Source organism: Pistacia vera, unplaced genomic scaffold (genome assembly GCF_008641045.1).
Source record: "Pistacia vera cultivar Batoury unplaced genomic scaffold, PisVer_v2 Contig294, whole genome shotgun sequence".
NCBI lineage: Eukaryota > Viridiplantae > Streptophyta > Magnoliopsida > Sapindales > Anacardiaceae > Pistacia > Pistacia vera.
The window spans coordinates 77,970-94,218 of record NW_022196106.1 but is presented as its reverse complement, the minus strand read 5'-3'; the positions used below and the strand labels follow the sequence as shown (position 1 = coordinate 94,218).

The 16,249-nt window shown below is 36.5% G+C and overlaps 2 protein-coding genes and 1 pseudogene across 2 annotated transcripts; 1 reads left to right on the top strand and 2 right to left on the bottom strand.

Moving 5' to 3' along the window:
* Positions 1–2,708: 2,708 nt before the first annotated feature.
* Positions 2,709–3,794, top strand: LOC116135114 (annotated as a pseudogene).
* Positions 3,795–5,811: 2,017 nt separating this feature from the next.
* On the bottom strand, positions 5,812–11,215 carry LOC116135090 (potassium transporter 4-like). The gene is made up of 9 exons (XM_031420787.1): positions 10,981–11,215; positions 9,393–9,633; positions 9,066–9,311; positions 8,560–8,610; positions 8,155–8,415; positions 7,882–7,934; positions 7,680–7,794; positions 7,336–7,590; positions 5,812–7,136 (listed from the first exon to the last, which is right to left on the bottom strand). Exons 1-9 carry the CDS (start codon positions 11,026–11,028, stop codon positions 6,052–6,054), a joined length of 2,355 nt encoding a protein of 784 aa, XP_031276647.1. The 5' UTR covers positions 11,029–11,215; the 3' UTR covers positions 5,812–6,051.
* Positions 11,216–13,436: 2,221 nt separating this feature from the next.
* Positions 13,437–14,225, bottom strand: LOC116135113 (ethylene-responsive transcription factor LEP-like). The gene has a single exon (XM_031420822.1). It carries the CDS (start codon positions 14,205–14,207, stop codon positions 13,437–13,439), a length of 771 nt encoding a protein of 256 aa, XP_031276682.1. The 5' UTR covers positions 14,208–14,225.
* Between the last annotated feature and the right edge of the window lie 2,024 nt (positions 14,226–16,249).

The following is a 16,249-nucleotide window of genomic DNA, read 5'->3' as shown; positions in this document are numbered from 1 at the left end:
GGTCTGAAAAGGAAAAATAAATTCATGAAAGGAAACATCCCTTGAAATAAAAATGGTGCTGGTTTTAATATCCAAAAGTTTATAGCCCTTGGTTCCAAAAGGATAGCCAAGGAATATGCAAGCCCAACCTCTAGGGTCAAATTTTTTTTGATTATGGGAAAGAGTAGCAGCAAAACAAAGAGAACCAAAGATTCTCATGTGGGCATATTGAGGTGATTTGTGAAAAAGAAGCTCATATGGAGTTTTATTATCTAAGAGGGGTGTGGGAAGTCGGTTAATAATATATGTGGCAGTGAGTATGGATTCATTCCAGTAAATTAAGGGAAGACCAGCTTGGAAAAGAAGGGCCCGTGCCACATTTAACAAATGTTGATGTTTTCGCTCAACAATGCCATTTTGTTGAGGAGTGGCCACACAACTTTTATGATGGAGAATGCCGGTTTTATTAAAAAAATCTTGCATATTGAACTCAAGACCATTGTCACTTCTAAGGACTTTGATTTTTGTGTGAAATTGTGTCTCAACAAGATTATAAAAAGCCTCAATGCATTTTCTGGTTTCTGTTTTGGTGGCAAGTAAATAGAGCCATGTATTTCGGGAAAAATCATCTACGATGGTTAAGAAGTATCGTGAACCATCATGTGCAATTTGGGAGCAAGGTCCCCATATATCACAATGAACTAATTCAAAAATATGTGAAGATGAATGTGAGCTCATAGGAAAAGGGAGACGGTTAAATTTAGCTAAGGGACAAATGCTGCAAGAACTTTTATTAATGGATGAACTCTGTCTGTGTACAATAGGATCAGAAATTAAATGTAACCTAGACTGAGATAAGTGACCTAGGCGACAATGCCAAAGATCTATGCAGGAAACAGAGTTTGTAATAGAAGAAAAACAAGTAAAAGGAGTATGTCTTGTGGAAGGGAAAGCCGAAAGGTAATTTGTGAGAGTTGAGGGAAGAACTTCCTTGCAATTGAAATGATATAAGCCATGCCAGAGTTCACCCGTTCCAATCGTTCTCCATGCAAGCAGGTCCTGCATAAAACAGTGAGTAGAAAAGAAAAGCAAACAACAATGAATTTGAATAGTTAGTTTGTTTGCAGAAATTAAGTTGAATGAAAAAGAAGGAACGCATAAAACATCTGTAAGAATAATGGAACCAGATAAGTGAATGGTCCTAATGTGTTTAACAGGTGTTGAATTCCCATTTGGGAGTTTAACAAAATAAGAAACAATGGAAGTAATGGAGGAGAAGAAAGAGGTGCTGCAGACCATATGGTCTGTAGCGCCTGTGTCAATGATCCAATTGATGGATGGGTCAGGATTGAAAGTGTTTGTGTGTGTAGATAAAGAAAATGGAATACCAGACATCTTAGAACAGGATGCTGTACGAAGTAAAGGTGGATTGCTGGAATGAACAGCAGAAGCTGCAACTGGAGATTCCTGAGGATGGAGCAGTGCTATGATATGCTGATATTGTTGCTTGGTCAGACCATACTTGTCATTGCCCTTATCTTCAGGGTCAATAGCAAAAGAAAGAGCAGTCTGATTAGCAAGAAAGGCACGAGATGGTTGCTGTTTAGTGTGGTATTTGTGGCCTGGAGGGTAGCTATGGAGTTTGTAACACTTCTCAATGGTGTGCCTAGTTAAGTTACAATGCGAGCAAATGGGGGGCTCAGCATTGCCAGCTTTGAAGCATGTTTCAAAGGAGTGGCCTGGGATTTTGCAATGGCTACAATATGGACGATCTTTCTTGGAGGGATGGTTCTGTTTGGGGAAAGATTTGTATGGTGTATATGGTTTCTTGACAGCCATGGCCATGGTTTCGGTGGATGGGGTATGGGAAGTAATTTGGTGATGGTGTTCTTGCTGCTGCATAAGAGAAAAGACTTTTGAAACAGGGGGGATGGGATCCAGAAGCATGATCTGGTCACAGATGGGGGAATAGGAGTCATGAAGACCCATTAAAAACTGAAGCACACAGTCTCACTGGTAGCAATCCAACAAGGTTTTCATGGTACCACACTTACAAGTAGGAAAAGGATCGTAAACAGAAAGCTCATCCTAGAGAGATTTTAATTTTCCAAAGTAAGTGCTTACCGAATCATGTTCTTAAGAGAGCAGCCATTGCCTTTTTAAGCTGATAGATGCGGGGGCCATTTTGGTGAGAAAAACGTGCTTCAAGATCCAACCAGATGTCTTGTGCATTATCAACGAATAGAACATTGGATTGAAGAGACGGACTGATCGAATTATGGAGCCAAGAAACGACCATGTCGTTACAATGCTCCCAGAGCTCAAGTAAAGGATCATCGGGGTGTTTAGGTTTGGAGAGGGTTCCATTGATGAACCCTAATTTGTTTTTGGCACGGAGAGATAGACGCATGGAGCGAGACCAGGTGGCATAGTTATCTGTCGAGAGAAGATCAGAAACAAGGGTTAGAGCGAGATTATCACCATGGTCAAGCCGGTAAGGGTTCGCCGGATCAAGAAGGTTGAGGTAGGGAGAGGAGGTGTTTGATTCTGCAATGTTTGATTTTTGGTCAAAGTGGGATTCGGAGGAATCAGAATCAGAAGTTGCCATGGGAAATACTCTCGGTAGCTCTGATACCATGTAAGGAAACAGCAAACAAAAGAAAAAGAGAGAGCAATGCGATGGCTGGAAAATGATTCCTCTATTCAGTAAAAACAGTGCAATGTGAATGATGCACAGCAACGTGCATGTATACAGAAAAGATTCTAACAAACTAGCAAACCAAGCCTATGGCATTCTGCCAGCAAATAAACCTATATACAGGAAAAAAAAAATAAAAGAATAAGAAAAGAGGTAAAAACGTCAATTAACAATACAAGTCGTTTACGTCAATTAACAATACAAGTAAACGACTAGTAGCTTATCCTTTATCATTTAACAGCATCGGCCTTTCGATTTTCCTTTACATGAGACAAACTTAGTTCATGTAAATGGCAGTCGTAGGCTTTCTCATGGCATCGTAAAGTTGACATCAACACCAGTAAGAACAGGATTGGATTCTGCGACCTGGCTCCAAACTGTGATTTCTCCACTTCCCGCAAAGCCATCACCAGAATTGGAGAAATTTCTTCAATTGGGTAATGGCAAATTGGCAATATAGTTAATCAGGTAATAAGTCGAGCAAACATAATACTAGAGGCCTTGTTTCCAAGCAGACAAAAGCTGGTCAATTGGAGCCTATTTAATGTTAATTTAAGGATAATTTGTGGACGGGACAAGAAAGTAATGAAGCTTTGAAATTGTACTATAAGGTTTTGGAATCCATCTGTACATCAGATGCTCAAAAATTGAGTGAAGGAGGAGATTTGAGTGGTTTGCTAACTAATGAAAAGTTCCATAGATCCATGCTAGCTTGTGCAGCTGAACTAATATCCGCAGCGCATTTTAAATATAGTGTAGTGTTAACAGTGGTGATGCAGAGAACTTGAATTACAGCATTTGATATGAGTAAAGTGACAAAGAGAGTTTCATCAAACATGAAGATTCACTCCCCAGAGAATTGAAGCGACACTTGAATTCTTTGGAGAAGTTGTTAGAAAGCATGGTGTGGGAAAAGGGTTCCTCCTTGTACAATCCTTTGATTGTTGCAAAACCATCTCTTTCTGATGAAATAAAGCGACTTAATCTGCTAGCTGACCCTATGCCATCACTGGATGAAATTGCCATGAGTAATCACGTTGCTTCAGGAGGCTTGCTTCATCAACAGATCTTGAAGTTGTCAGCCGGTGATTACTCATGTTTGATCTGCTTCATGTAATGTTTCGCCGCATCAAACTTAAACCTTAATTAACTTGATTCTGTCAATTTCATGAGCAAAGAGAATGTGTGATGAGTATGGTAACAGGCTGGTAAAACATATTTCTTCTGCATCAGCAACCCCACCATCTTTGCAAACAGCATTTGTCAGGCATGATTTTCTTCAATTAGAATGCTACTATGTTGTGTCCTCTGTTGAAGATCTTAGAAGTTATTTGCATATTTATCAACAGCCCTACGCAATCAAATTCACCAAATAAAGCAAGTGCCCACAAGGATGCAGCAATCACGCTGCTCTCTAATAAGGTATCTCAATATGATTAAGTCCATTTTGTTCACAGAATTTCTTCATCACTTTGAATAATTCACCATCATTCATCCATGGCACCGTCTTTGCAGATGTGCAAGTTAGCTGCTATTAGAATCAACTCAATGGCTGAAAGGCTGAAATTTACAGCGCAGATACGAGAGAAAATCTATTTGCTTTTCCAACTGATACTTACTCAGAAAACATATCTTTTTTTTAACCGGCGTATTGTGCTGTTTCTATTTAGTATTAAGAAAGGTAAGAGTTTTATTTCCATTGGAAGGTACTGTCAAATATATTCTTCAGTTTACACCAGTCATTCTGAAAAAAAAATTGTGGCTTGCAGTTTTCTCAATCACCCAAAATTATGTTAAGGAAACGCAACGCAGATCTCAAGATTTTTGTGGAGTGTTTGTCAGTTGTTCATCTCAGTGCAATTGGGTATGTTTATAAATTCATAATATTTTTTCCCCTGATTACAGGAACCTTACAAGTTACAAATCCATTGTGTTGATTGAAACAGAAAAATGGGGAGAATCGCGTGCATATTATCAAACTTTACAATGAAATATTCCTTTCGAATGTAAAATCTTTACTGGAGGAGATTGGATACAAACAAGTACCTGAGGGTAACAATGAGAATAGTGGTTTGATTACTCTTTACCTTTTGCTTATAGTCAATACATCTTTGCCATTCTTTTTGCGAACAATCTTACTTTTGGTTTGATTTTGGTGTGATAGATCATTCTCCAAGTTCTGCTCGGCCATCTCTATTTCCAAGCGTTGCTGATATCTCTCCAAAGAAGGTGTCTCCATTTCGGAATGTGTTTTGCTCCCCATCAAAGGCAAGCAAAAATCTGCACTCAAATGCAACCAGAATTTAGAAATAATGTCATCCCACCTATACACGCACCAATTTAGCTATATTTTGATTTTGATTTTGTCTGAGGTTCCAAAACTGATCCATAATTCGTTCTAACTCGTTTCTTATAATGTAAACAGAAGGAAGCATTGAACTCACATGTGGGCAAAAGCTATTACGCATTAATTGGGCAGAGTAGTAGTGAATCGAAAGAAGTCGATGCAATTAACGAGTGCTTAAATAGGTATGTTAATCTTGATGATCATCCATGAAGTTGTTCAGTTCATCTTCATGGGATGTGTTGGTTTTGCAGGAGGAGGTTGAATACTAATAGGAAGCGAAGACGAATGCTCAACTTTGATGATCCTTATGTGAGTTTGATCAGTTGAAGGATAACCAGCTTATAAATTCTCTTCATTGTTGAAGTAGTAACAGTTAGAAGCAGAATAAAAGTGCCAAGAGTGAGTTTGGGGGTACTTTTGTTAAAACTAGTGAGCAAAAGGACTTGGTGTTTGTGACATCAACCGTTGTCACAACAAAAACTTTTTTAAAGTGATAAACTCATCCTAATAAGATTGCATCTGAAACCAAATTACATTTCTCCAAGAATAATATTATATTACACTTTGATGAGTAAATAATATAAGATGGCATTTATGCTTGAGATTAAAAAATTTGAAAGTGGGATAGCAAGTGCACTCGTAACCCAATCCAATCGTTTTGTTGCCATATATGATATAACCCGCTGATCCATAAGCAGCTGGGTTATTATCAATTTAGAAGAAGATAGCCGATCTGATCATGTTTCAAAGAAATCAAGGAAATTTCAACAGTAAACTTTTAGCCACATGAAAATAAACACCTAAAAAAGTCATTAAACGAAAATAAATGTCCTCTGTACAAAGGAAAACAGAGATACAGGATTGAGGAAGTTTCTCCACAAATTTCCTGCATCCAGATTATCTATTTAACATATATGTACTCCTACTCCACTGAGTATGACACGAGATGCCTCCTTATCCACACATACAAAATTACGGACACTGCGGTTCATAGATGATTGAATTTTTTTTTTTTTTCTTTTTTTAACTAAACATAGTATATCATACCGACTTCAATTAGACTGATATGAGGAATATTTAGTGCCACAGCTGGCCCCCTGCAATTCTTGCGAAGAAACGAATACCCAATATCGATCACAAACCTTTTCAAAAATGAAGATGATTTCCTAGCCTTCACATATGAGTGTCCCATTATGTATGCGACCCCTGCTTCCTTTGCCTGGATCAAATCCATCAGCTCATCCTTAACTGCAGGATCCATTGCAGGATTTGGTGGTAACTGAAACCTCACCTGGCGCCTCCTGACTTGTGGATCCTCATCAACAAAAACAGATTGCAAACTCTGCAGGGCTACAGATTTGCTGCTCTGGATTGAGTCGCTCAAATCAATATCTCCTTGCTCAGATATTATGAATGTCGAGCTTGATTCAACATTTCTAGTGCTTATGACAGCCATCCTTCCATCCAGTGAAGACTCAGGACTAGAGGGCTGTGGTTCAACTGCTTCCATCTGGATAAACTCTGCTATGCTTTGTATGAGCTGGTTCTCAAAGTCACCAACATCACGTTGAATATCTTTGTAACCATACCTCACAATGCACCTATACATACGATACGGCCTTGGGCAAACACGGCCAATGAGAAACCGTTCTTCAGGTGAAACATATGGGACCGGAACTGATTTAACACAGACAAAGACAAGCACATTGTGAAATGCAGGAAGGTTCGTAACAAAGTGAGAGAAGATTGCAGGGACTCCTGTTGCCAGCTCTGAGTATATAAGCCCGATCCCAGGCACACGAACAATACCAAGGCTGGGGCCTAAACCAATTAACCATTTTAATGAAACTTTGTTATGCAGGTCAAAGTTGTACTTTTTGCGAGTCCCATAATGCCAGATGTACATAACAGCCATAAAGATGAATGAGAGCACAAGAGGAACCCACCCTCCCTGAGGTACTTTAGTTAATGCCGCTGATAAGTAAGTACCTTCAATGAACAAGAAGAATAGAAGGAAAATTGCTGCCAGGAAGATGCTTTTCTCCCAAACGAATATTATGACTAGTGCCATGAGAAATGTTGTGATGAGAATCACCGTCATGCAAGCAAGTCCTGGGTGCCAAAACAAAAATGCAACATCATAACCACACGCAAATAAAACATGCATGTAAATAGAAGAACATCAAACAAATTCTCCTAAAAATGGTTGTGGTGAGGAGCAGACACAAATAATGCAAACATTAGCACAATGAACATAGATACATACTAGTATAGAGAGAGAAAGAGAGGTTTTCTTTGAAGGATAACATACCATAAGCATTTCCTATTAAAGTTGTGTCCTGAAACCCAATAGTGATAGCAAGAGTAAGGATCATTAGGATCCAGTTTATTTCTGGAATATATATCTGCCCATATATATTCTTTGAGGTGTGGACAACCTTCACACGTGGAAAGCAACCAAGGGCATTACATTGTTTGATGATAGAGAAAGTAGCTGTGATAATAGCCTGACTCCCAACAATAGCTGCAAGGGTGGCAATGACAAAGACGGGCCAAAATACAGGACCTGTAACATAGCAATAGAAAGCAAAATTAGACCTACCTGAAATTGAAAAGAAATTTTGAAACAATCACTTCATCTCAAAATGAACTGACCAGGTATAGAGTCATAAAAACAGTTCGGAATCTTGTCGAGGTTTTTGGACAAGAAAGCAGCCTGACCCATGTATTGTATTACCAAACAAGGGTATATGACAAAAGCAAATGCAAGCTGCAAACGTAAGAAAATCATTCAAATTTATTTCATGTAAACATTAATGATAGGTCTTGTGTTTCCTGAAAGATGGTTCCAACTCACTCTAATTGACAAGGCAGTGAAGTGACCAATGTCTGCAAACATAGCTTCAGTACCTGGTGAGACCCATAAATGCTTTGTTGTCAGTCTCACAAAATTGATGACATGTAAGATTTAATCAGGAATCTGATAGCTAACGAACTTGAATAATTGCTAAACCAACCAAGAGATAACTTGAACTCAACCAGATTCATAAAATGAGTTGCAAAAGAATCTAGCAATAAGTTATACAACATAGAAAATTTAATAATATATGATTTACCAGATGCAACCTACCGGTTATGCAAAGAAGGATCCCTCCAAGAGAAATCCAGCCATCTCTGCCACACACTTTAAAGTACATGATAATATAATATGGAGAAATTGCGCGAACAATTTTTGGATTCCAATGTATGATGTTGTACAAACCAACAGATAGAATCGAAACCAACCAGATCATTACAATTGGCGCAAACATAAAAGCTACTTTTCGAGTGCCAAAATGCTGCAAAGCAAACAGGCCCACCAATATTACACAGGCAAGCAAGAGCAATTCACCTACAAAAACGGGGAGCCTACTATGTCAAAAATCAAAGTATGATGCCCCAGAGGAACATTAAAGTATCAAAAGGCATCAGCACCATGAATTAAAAACTTAATATAACAGGATGTGAGAGAGAGGGAAAAAGAGAACCGGATTACCATCAGTTAATTTAGCTTCTGTAACCTGTAGCCCTGACACCGCTGATAGAACTGCATATAAAAAGCATGTCATTTATTAAACCCCACATATCCGTGGGAGCTAAAGAAGAAGAATCTCCAAGATGGAATACCAAACGTGTTAAAGATCCAAATTAAGAATAAATTATAAAATTACACCTAATTAAAAAAAAAAAAAAAAATCCACTCGAAGAACCCTGGACTGCCTAAGATGGTGGAATGCTCTAAAAATCTCTGTATTCAATAACTTGTAAATAAGAACATGTCCCTCAAGTTCATTGCAAGCCTTGCATGCAAAATAAATTATACAGTAAAAGCTGGAAGTGTGGTTTGCTTATTCCCTATCAAACGATCATAAGAAAGTGGTGCAATATACATCTATTGATTCCTATTCCAGTTCAACAACTAATAATTGCAGCAGACATAAAATTGACACATCTGGGAGTTTTGTCAGATCAAACTTTAAGAGCACCATGTTAGGACCTTACCTGATATTGCTGGAGTGAGCACACCATCACCTATGACCATACAAGCACCAAAAAGTACCACAACCAGTAGAGCTGTTCGTAGCTTTTTATGTTTCTCCAAAAATCTCTTAAGAGCAGAAGAGGTAGCAGACTGCATTGGGTGGCCATATTTGTATGTCGAAAGCTCCTCATCGGCTGCTTGTTGATTGGGAAGTAAGCTAAACTTTGCATGCCTACAAAGCAATGAGTAGAGAGCAAATGTGCCACCTGAAACGAATTAGGAATGTGTCAGCTCTAGCAGATTAGAGAATATAGAATCCAGTTACAGAAGTTCAAATATTACCACACCTTCACCATTATCATCTGCAGTCAGTACAATGAACACGTATTTGAGTAAGGGTATTAAGGTAAGGGTCCAAAAAATTAAGGAAAATGCACCAAATATTGCTTCCTCAGTCCTATTGTTCTCCAGCTTTCCTATGAATGTACTGGAATAAACATAGAGAGGTGAAGTGCTCAGATCTCCATATACTACACCAAGACTTTGGTATGCTAATATTAGGTTCCTGGAGAGATTCACCCAAGAGCGCTGCAAGTCCACAAAAAACCCAGTTATAGGTTTCAGAAATCAGACACTTATGAAACTGCGGTTTCCGGAGAAATAAAAAAAAAAATGTAAATAAAAATAACTGAGTTCATGCTGTGCTTGAACCTCGAACTGTATCATATCAAATCAAAACAAAAAAAATCCACCAGAACCGAAACTACAGTCTATCATTAATGTTATAAGATATAATTAACAAAAAAAATTAGCTTAAGATGGAAAATTCTTCTGTCTAATATATGGATTCACATCAAAACAGTCACTTAAACACTCTCTTACTAATACAAATAAAAACTTATTTACAGAAGTAAAAAGAAAAAGGCACAAAAGAATGCAGTGTTAACTCTTTGTACACACAACAGAAAGTGTAAATAAAGTCCTCAAATTTAGGATATCAAAAAAGTCGAAACAAAGTGAGACTTAAACATAATAATTAACAAGAATATCATCAAACTTCAAGACTCGATATATGAATGGTACCAGATGAGATTGATTCTTTATTTCTTTATGAACTTCGAATAACGAGAGTTGATAGCATGCAGGTTCACAACATCTAACCTTGCTTTGATATATATCAATAAGAGAATTTCTACTTATGTAGCTGATAGATGCAAGGAAGGATAGCATCAAAAGATTGACTAAGCTACCATATTATTTTTCACTTACAAAAAGTCATGTACTTTGAATTTGATGTTTGTTGGCATCAATAATCCTATACAAAACCCAGGTGCTCTCACAAAAGTCTATAAATATGTCAAGAACAAACAGAGATTTCACTCCATGCTATAGATTATAGACCTTACAAGTACTTGAAAGTCGGAAACATTCGTAAACAACAACACCTCACACTCGATACGATCAAAACAGATGAATTATGCGAAACTTCAAGTAAGAACAGGGGCTCAAACATACAACTTAATGCCTCAATCATAATTAGAGAAAAACTATGGACCAAAACCCATTTGCCTCGTTGATATGCACTAACAGAGAATAATCAAAAACCAAAAGCAGAAGTTGAAGCAGAAGCTCAAGTCTTACTTAACAATAAATACTCACATTAACAAGCTCACCACATACTAATAATCCAAATTCCAAAAGATAAAAAAAAAAAATACAACAGATTTATCACAATTAATATAACTTCACTGACTCAAACAGAACTAACTAAAATCCATTCAAACGTAAACGTCAAATAGTCTAGTATCAAAAATCCAATTAACAGCTTCAGCAGAAATTCAATTAGCCGGAAATGAAACAAAAAAACTGAAACAATTGAAGAAGCAAAATCTAAATACATCAAACTAAATATAAAAATTAAAAAAAAAAAAAAACCTGAGAAGAGCTGCGAGAAGGAGTTGAAATTCCAGATTCCGGCTCCATGGAGAGAATCAGAACCTGAAAACTCTCTCTCTCTCCCTCTCTCAAGCAAACAGCGAAAAAACAAAACCAAGTTTAAGTTTCGAAATTATCTCCTGAAATGTAAACCGGTCCATTCAATTTATAGAAGTTGGCGCAGCCAGCCAACATCTATTTTCCATACTTCTCTCAACGGGCCGCTCATGAATTTGTGAGTAACTCACGCGACGTAGACGCGTCTTGGAGTGGTAGGGATGAATTATATTATATAATTGGGATTATGGAGTCAATGCAATTTTGATAATGGAGAATAAATGGACCCACTAATAATGTTTGAATGGACTAATTCCAAATTCTGTTCCATTGTTGATTTGATTTCACAATAATGCTATGGAATCTACTATTTATATGTATTGATAAATATATGGTTTTGATATTTTTAGAAAAATATATTTGTAATCAAATAGCAAATATAATTGCTATCAAATAACAGAATTAAAACTAATAGTTACAAACGAAACAATCCCAATACTAGGTAGAATTGACACATCTCAGCAACATTTAAATTTGGTAAATAATTGGTTACATTATTATTTTAAATTTTAAACCAAGTCATTTGTTAATCCAGAATCTCAAAATAAAATTTACACGTACATATTAAATGTTTAAAAAAAAAAAAAAATGGATAATAAGATTGAAATGAGGGAGGTGGAGTACGGGCAGTAAGTGTGCAGTGTAGCACATTTGCCCACGTTTTGGACGCGGGAAACTGGTGGCGAACAGGACAATCACATGATAAAGTGCCCCGTTTACCAAACGCGATCAAGGAGAGCGTGGACTTAATTTTGTTGCACTTATCTTCCAAATCTGGGACCCATATACTACATGTAACTAACAACAAAGCGATGGCTGGCTTACGTGGGAGGTGGTGGACCCTCCGATTTGATGATGGCTGACGAGCGCGTGTTTTTAAATAAAATATATTAATAGGTCAGTTGCTTACGCAGTGTGTGCAGCTTCCTGATGTGGAGATTAAGATTATATTAAACTTAATTATTGCTTTAATTAACTACCATCAGCGCAAAAGTCTAACCTTAATCTAATCTTATTGGATTTAAATATTTTGTGACAGATCTAAATTTAATATAAACCGTACCTAAATCCACGGATATGTTCTTTTTTTAAATTTATTTATTTATTATTATTCCGTTTGAATTTAGAAAGAATATAAGATATAAATAATAACTAAATACCTAAAAAGGGGCATTTAAGAATATTTGAGTTTATCGTAAACTTGTGATATTATTTATTCTCTCATTTTCTGGTAAATTTGCGTATCTGAAAAGAAAAAAAAAACTATAGATTATGCACCATTGATTTTATTTTTAAAATTATAAAAACATCGTTTTCAACACACATGTTGATTACGATAGTGTAATTTGAAAATGGAAAGCAATCTATAATATTTAGAGGCTGAAATACGAAGACAAAAGAGTGGAGTCGGAAGAAAATGTTTCCCACCTAAATTTTATCTCTTTGCCTTCGAATTTAAGCATGTCATCTCATTCTTATCAAAACATATTACAAGATTAAATCCTCCTTAATCTTAGTACACCTTTTAATCTTTGATTTAAGGTCTATTGGACCATGATCTATGACTTGTTATTTCGTAACATATTGGCTCCCCCAAATATTTTAGGGTCCGTCGATATATTTTTATAATTAGTTTAATATGTATTTGTTGTGTGATGTTTTGTTTGTTTGATATCTAGGCTATTTATATTAGTCAAAATGTATTAAACCCTTGATAAAATTTGAGTTTATTGGTTTTTGTCACAAAATCGATGAGATTATTGCTTTTTAATAAGAATCGATAATATCATTTTACAAGGATTGTTAGTAATTTAAAACAAATTATCAAGTGAGCCATTGATGGACTTGCCAACTTTCATAGGCCCCCACTTTTTTGAGTTCAAGCTAAGTTTGGTTTAAACACTAATTATAGTTAACTTAAATCCGTCTGATTAGGACTGTATAAATTAATAATATAAAATCAAGAGTTAACCCTCTCCTAACTTGAAAGTAGTTTGGTTAATCTTGACCTATCCCTTACAACAAGGGTTGGCCTTGACCTTCTGTGTCTTATTAAGTAATGCAAGATTCCTAAGTCATAAATAATTAATTTATAGGTGGCCCATATAACTCTTGGGCTGGACCTGAACCCAATCCATCTCTTAGCTAGGCAAAAGCCCACTCCAGGCCATAGAAACAGAGTAATTAAACTAGTTAACCCACCACTCTATCCTGTAACGTAATATATAAACAATATGTTATATATATCCGGAAACTGATTAGTCTCGCAATAAACCATGGAAAGGAAACGAAAAAACAAGACATCAAACTTAAAAAGGGATGACACATTACAAACATTTTTAAAATAAATAAGAAGACGACCCCAAATGGAAACCATCTGGAACTGTATCAGAAACCGGTGGCATGCTACTGAAAAGTGGGCTGTGCACATACTGATCACTCGAATCAAACCCAAAATATGACCCACTTCCCATCGTATCATCAAACCCACTTGTAAACGCCGTCTGATCATCAGAAAACCCCGTCAAATTACTATTAAAATCATAGCAAGAATTCATGGTAATACTGGAATCAGAATCACCATGGCTAAAACCTGATATGTCACAAGGCAGTGGTGGAAGCTCGTGAGAACTGGTGGTGTTGTCTATGCCTGGTTGTTGATAGTTGTTATAAAAGTCAGTGTGGTGATCGTTAGGCATGGTTTGGAACCCGGAAGACAAATGGGAGTCAAAGTTTGAATCTTGGTTGAAGATGTTTTGGAGATTGTGGTGGTCAGGTTGAGGGACATGGAGAGAAGAAGAGAAGTTATTGTGTTGTTCATCGGGGGAAATAATGGAGGTGACAGAAGAACCGGCAGGCATGTCAGAGTAAACAAAATTAGTGCGAGCTCGAGGGCCACGCATGGAACGGGCGGCTCTGTCGTAAGCCAAAGCGGCTTCTTCAGCAGTGTCGAAAGTTCCAAGCCAATGCCTTTCTTTCGTTGAAGGGTCTCTTATTTCTGCTGCGTATCTTCCCCATGGCCGCCTTCTTACTCCCAAGAATTTGGTGCCGCCTCCTTCTTGTGGTTGTGTCTTTTTCTTCTTGCTCTTTGACGTGGATGATGAATTCATGGTGAATGAATGATTTGATGTGAAATGTGAAATATTTTTTTCTGTATTCTTCTCTTTGTTTTGGTGATGTGTTGTGGGTTGTTGCATGTGAATTGGAGTCGTTATATATATATATATATATATATAAGAACTAAGAGGTGTCTTTGTCTTCTCCTGTGGGTGATGCTGTTTTACCATTTTGCCTTTCCCTTTGGGATTATTGAAATATTTTACTAAACGATTTCATGTGGGGGTTTCAATTAAAGTTTCAACCGTTTCCATGTTCAAAGCTTAAAAAAAGTTTTCCAGGATATGAATCAGATAATATTTTGTTGTGAACATTACAACATCATTGTACAAGGAATTTGGATTCTAGTTTATAATAACTAATGAAGTAATGTGTATATTATGCATGTATTCAGTCAGTTTTACAAGATATTTAACCTTGATATATAACACATCAATTGGTTTTCGAAAACCAAATTACCACCAACTTTTGTCAACTTCTTGAAGAGATGACTGCAATAATGCGAGCCAAAAAAGAATCTAAGACCCCATCTCCAGGGGCCCAGAAATTAAAAACTCAAATCTAAAAGATTAAGTGATGAGTTTCAGCTTTTCAAATGATGGGATCAATAAATAAATTAACAGAAAGAAAGTGGGTTGGCATAATTAGCAGTTCCATGTGTTGATGATTATTCTCCAATCAATCTTTTTTTTTTTTTGGTTTAATGAAAATGTTTGTTTCTGGATATGGTATACACTCCAAAACGGTTACATGTGAAGTTTCTGATCAATCATGGATAGCATACGCAATCTAATAACTCTTCTTCCAAAAGCTTCAACTCTCTGCACATTCTGATTATCATTGCAGATGCATGCCTACCTTTCTATACATGATTAACCCAGGTCCCATAATATCATTAACCATACACATGATTGTTATATGATGTATATATCTATCCATGCATCTTTCCCAAGATTGACCACTTTAATGAAAATTATTCTCAGCGTTAATTGCAAAGATTAATCCAATTCCAAGAAGATTTCTGAAAGAAGAATCACGACAACATCTCGTCAGAGATTATCCCTCATTAATCTACAATTAATTTTTAAGTTTTGTGTTAAGATAATCTTTTGAATGAGAGTGCATATACATTCCCCCTAGCTTCTCCTGTCAGAGAGTATCTATGATCTAAAGAGAAAATTCATTAATCAAATTAAATTAATCTCGGTTTTGGACTTGTTATCTTGTAATTACTTGCAAATGGAGATGATTATCATGAATAAACAAAAAGAAAAAGTTACAACGAGGGTGATTTTCTAAAAGGGGTTGGTTAATTGGGCTACTAAATCATCTTATTTAATTAAATTAAATTAATGGGGTTATATAAAGGTGGTGAAGGAATAAAATAGGGTCAGCCATGTGCACCCAATTTGATGAAGAAAATCAATGATAAGTTCCACAGCCTTGGCTCTTTTTTCAAACCCCCAAGCTCCCTTTTTATGCTCTATTTTTTTTAATTTACTTTCATTTATTTATTTATTATTATTTTGCTAATTTTGAAGCACCTCTTTTTAAATTATGATTGGGAATATAATTAAGGAAGGGAAAGGAAGGCATGTTGGGCAGCATGTGATGAGCTTTACCTATTATTTTGAAGAAACAATATTAACTAGCAGGCATGCACTAACCATATATAATTAACTTATTATCGAGATTAAAATGCTAATTTGAAGTGGCTCTTTGTCTAATTATCCCTCTAACCTTAAGGGGTTGGCCTGACGGTTTGTCCTCTTCTCTGAGTTTATGGGTTCAAACTTGGGATTACTTATCACAATAAAATTGTGGTTTACTTGGTCCCTTAAGCTTATAGGGTGTTCAATGGACCGGGATTAGTTGAGGTGCGTGTCAGTGGCCCGAACAACCGGATTACCAAAAAAAAAAAAAAAAAAAATTGTCCCTCTCTATTCTACATTTATAATGTATGAAGCATTCTTGAGATGTTAATTAAAATTAGCATGAGAATTGAAATAATTTGTAGCATGCATCTTGGTAGAAA

Coding starts and splice junctions, on each gene's coding strand:
- LOC116135113 (XM_031420822.1), bottom strand. CDS start 14,207: ATGAATTCATCATCCACGTCAAAGAGCAAGAAGAAAAAGACACAACCA.
- LOC116135090 (XM_031420787.1), bottom strand. CDS start 11,028: ATGGAGCCGGAATCTGGAATTTCAACTCCTTCTCGCAGCTCTTCTCAG. Junction 7,795..7,881: donor TCACTGCCTTGTCAATTAGA/GTGAGTTGGAAC, acceptor TTACGTTTGCAG/CTTGCATTTGCTTTTGTCAT. Junction 7,137..7,335: donor TTTAATAGGAAATGCTTATG/GTATGTTATCCT, acceptor TTTGGCACCCAG/GACTTGCTTGCATGACGGTG.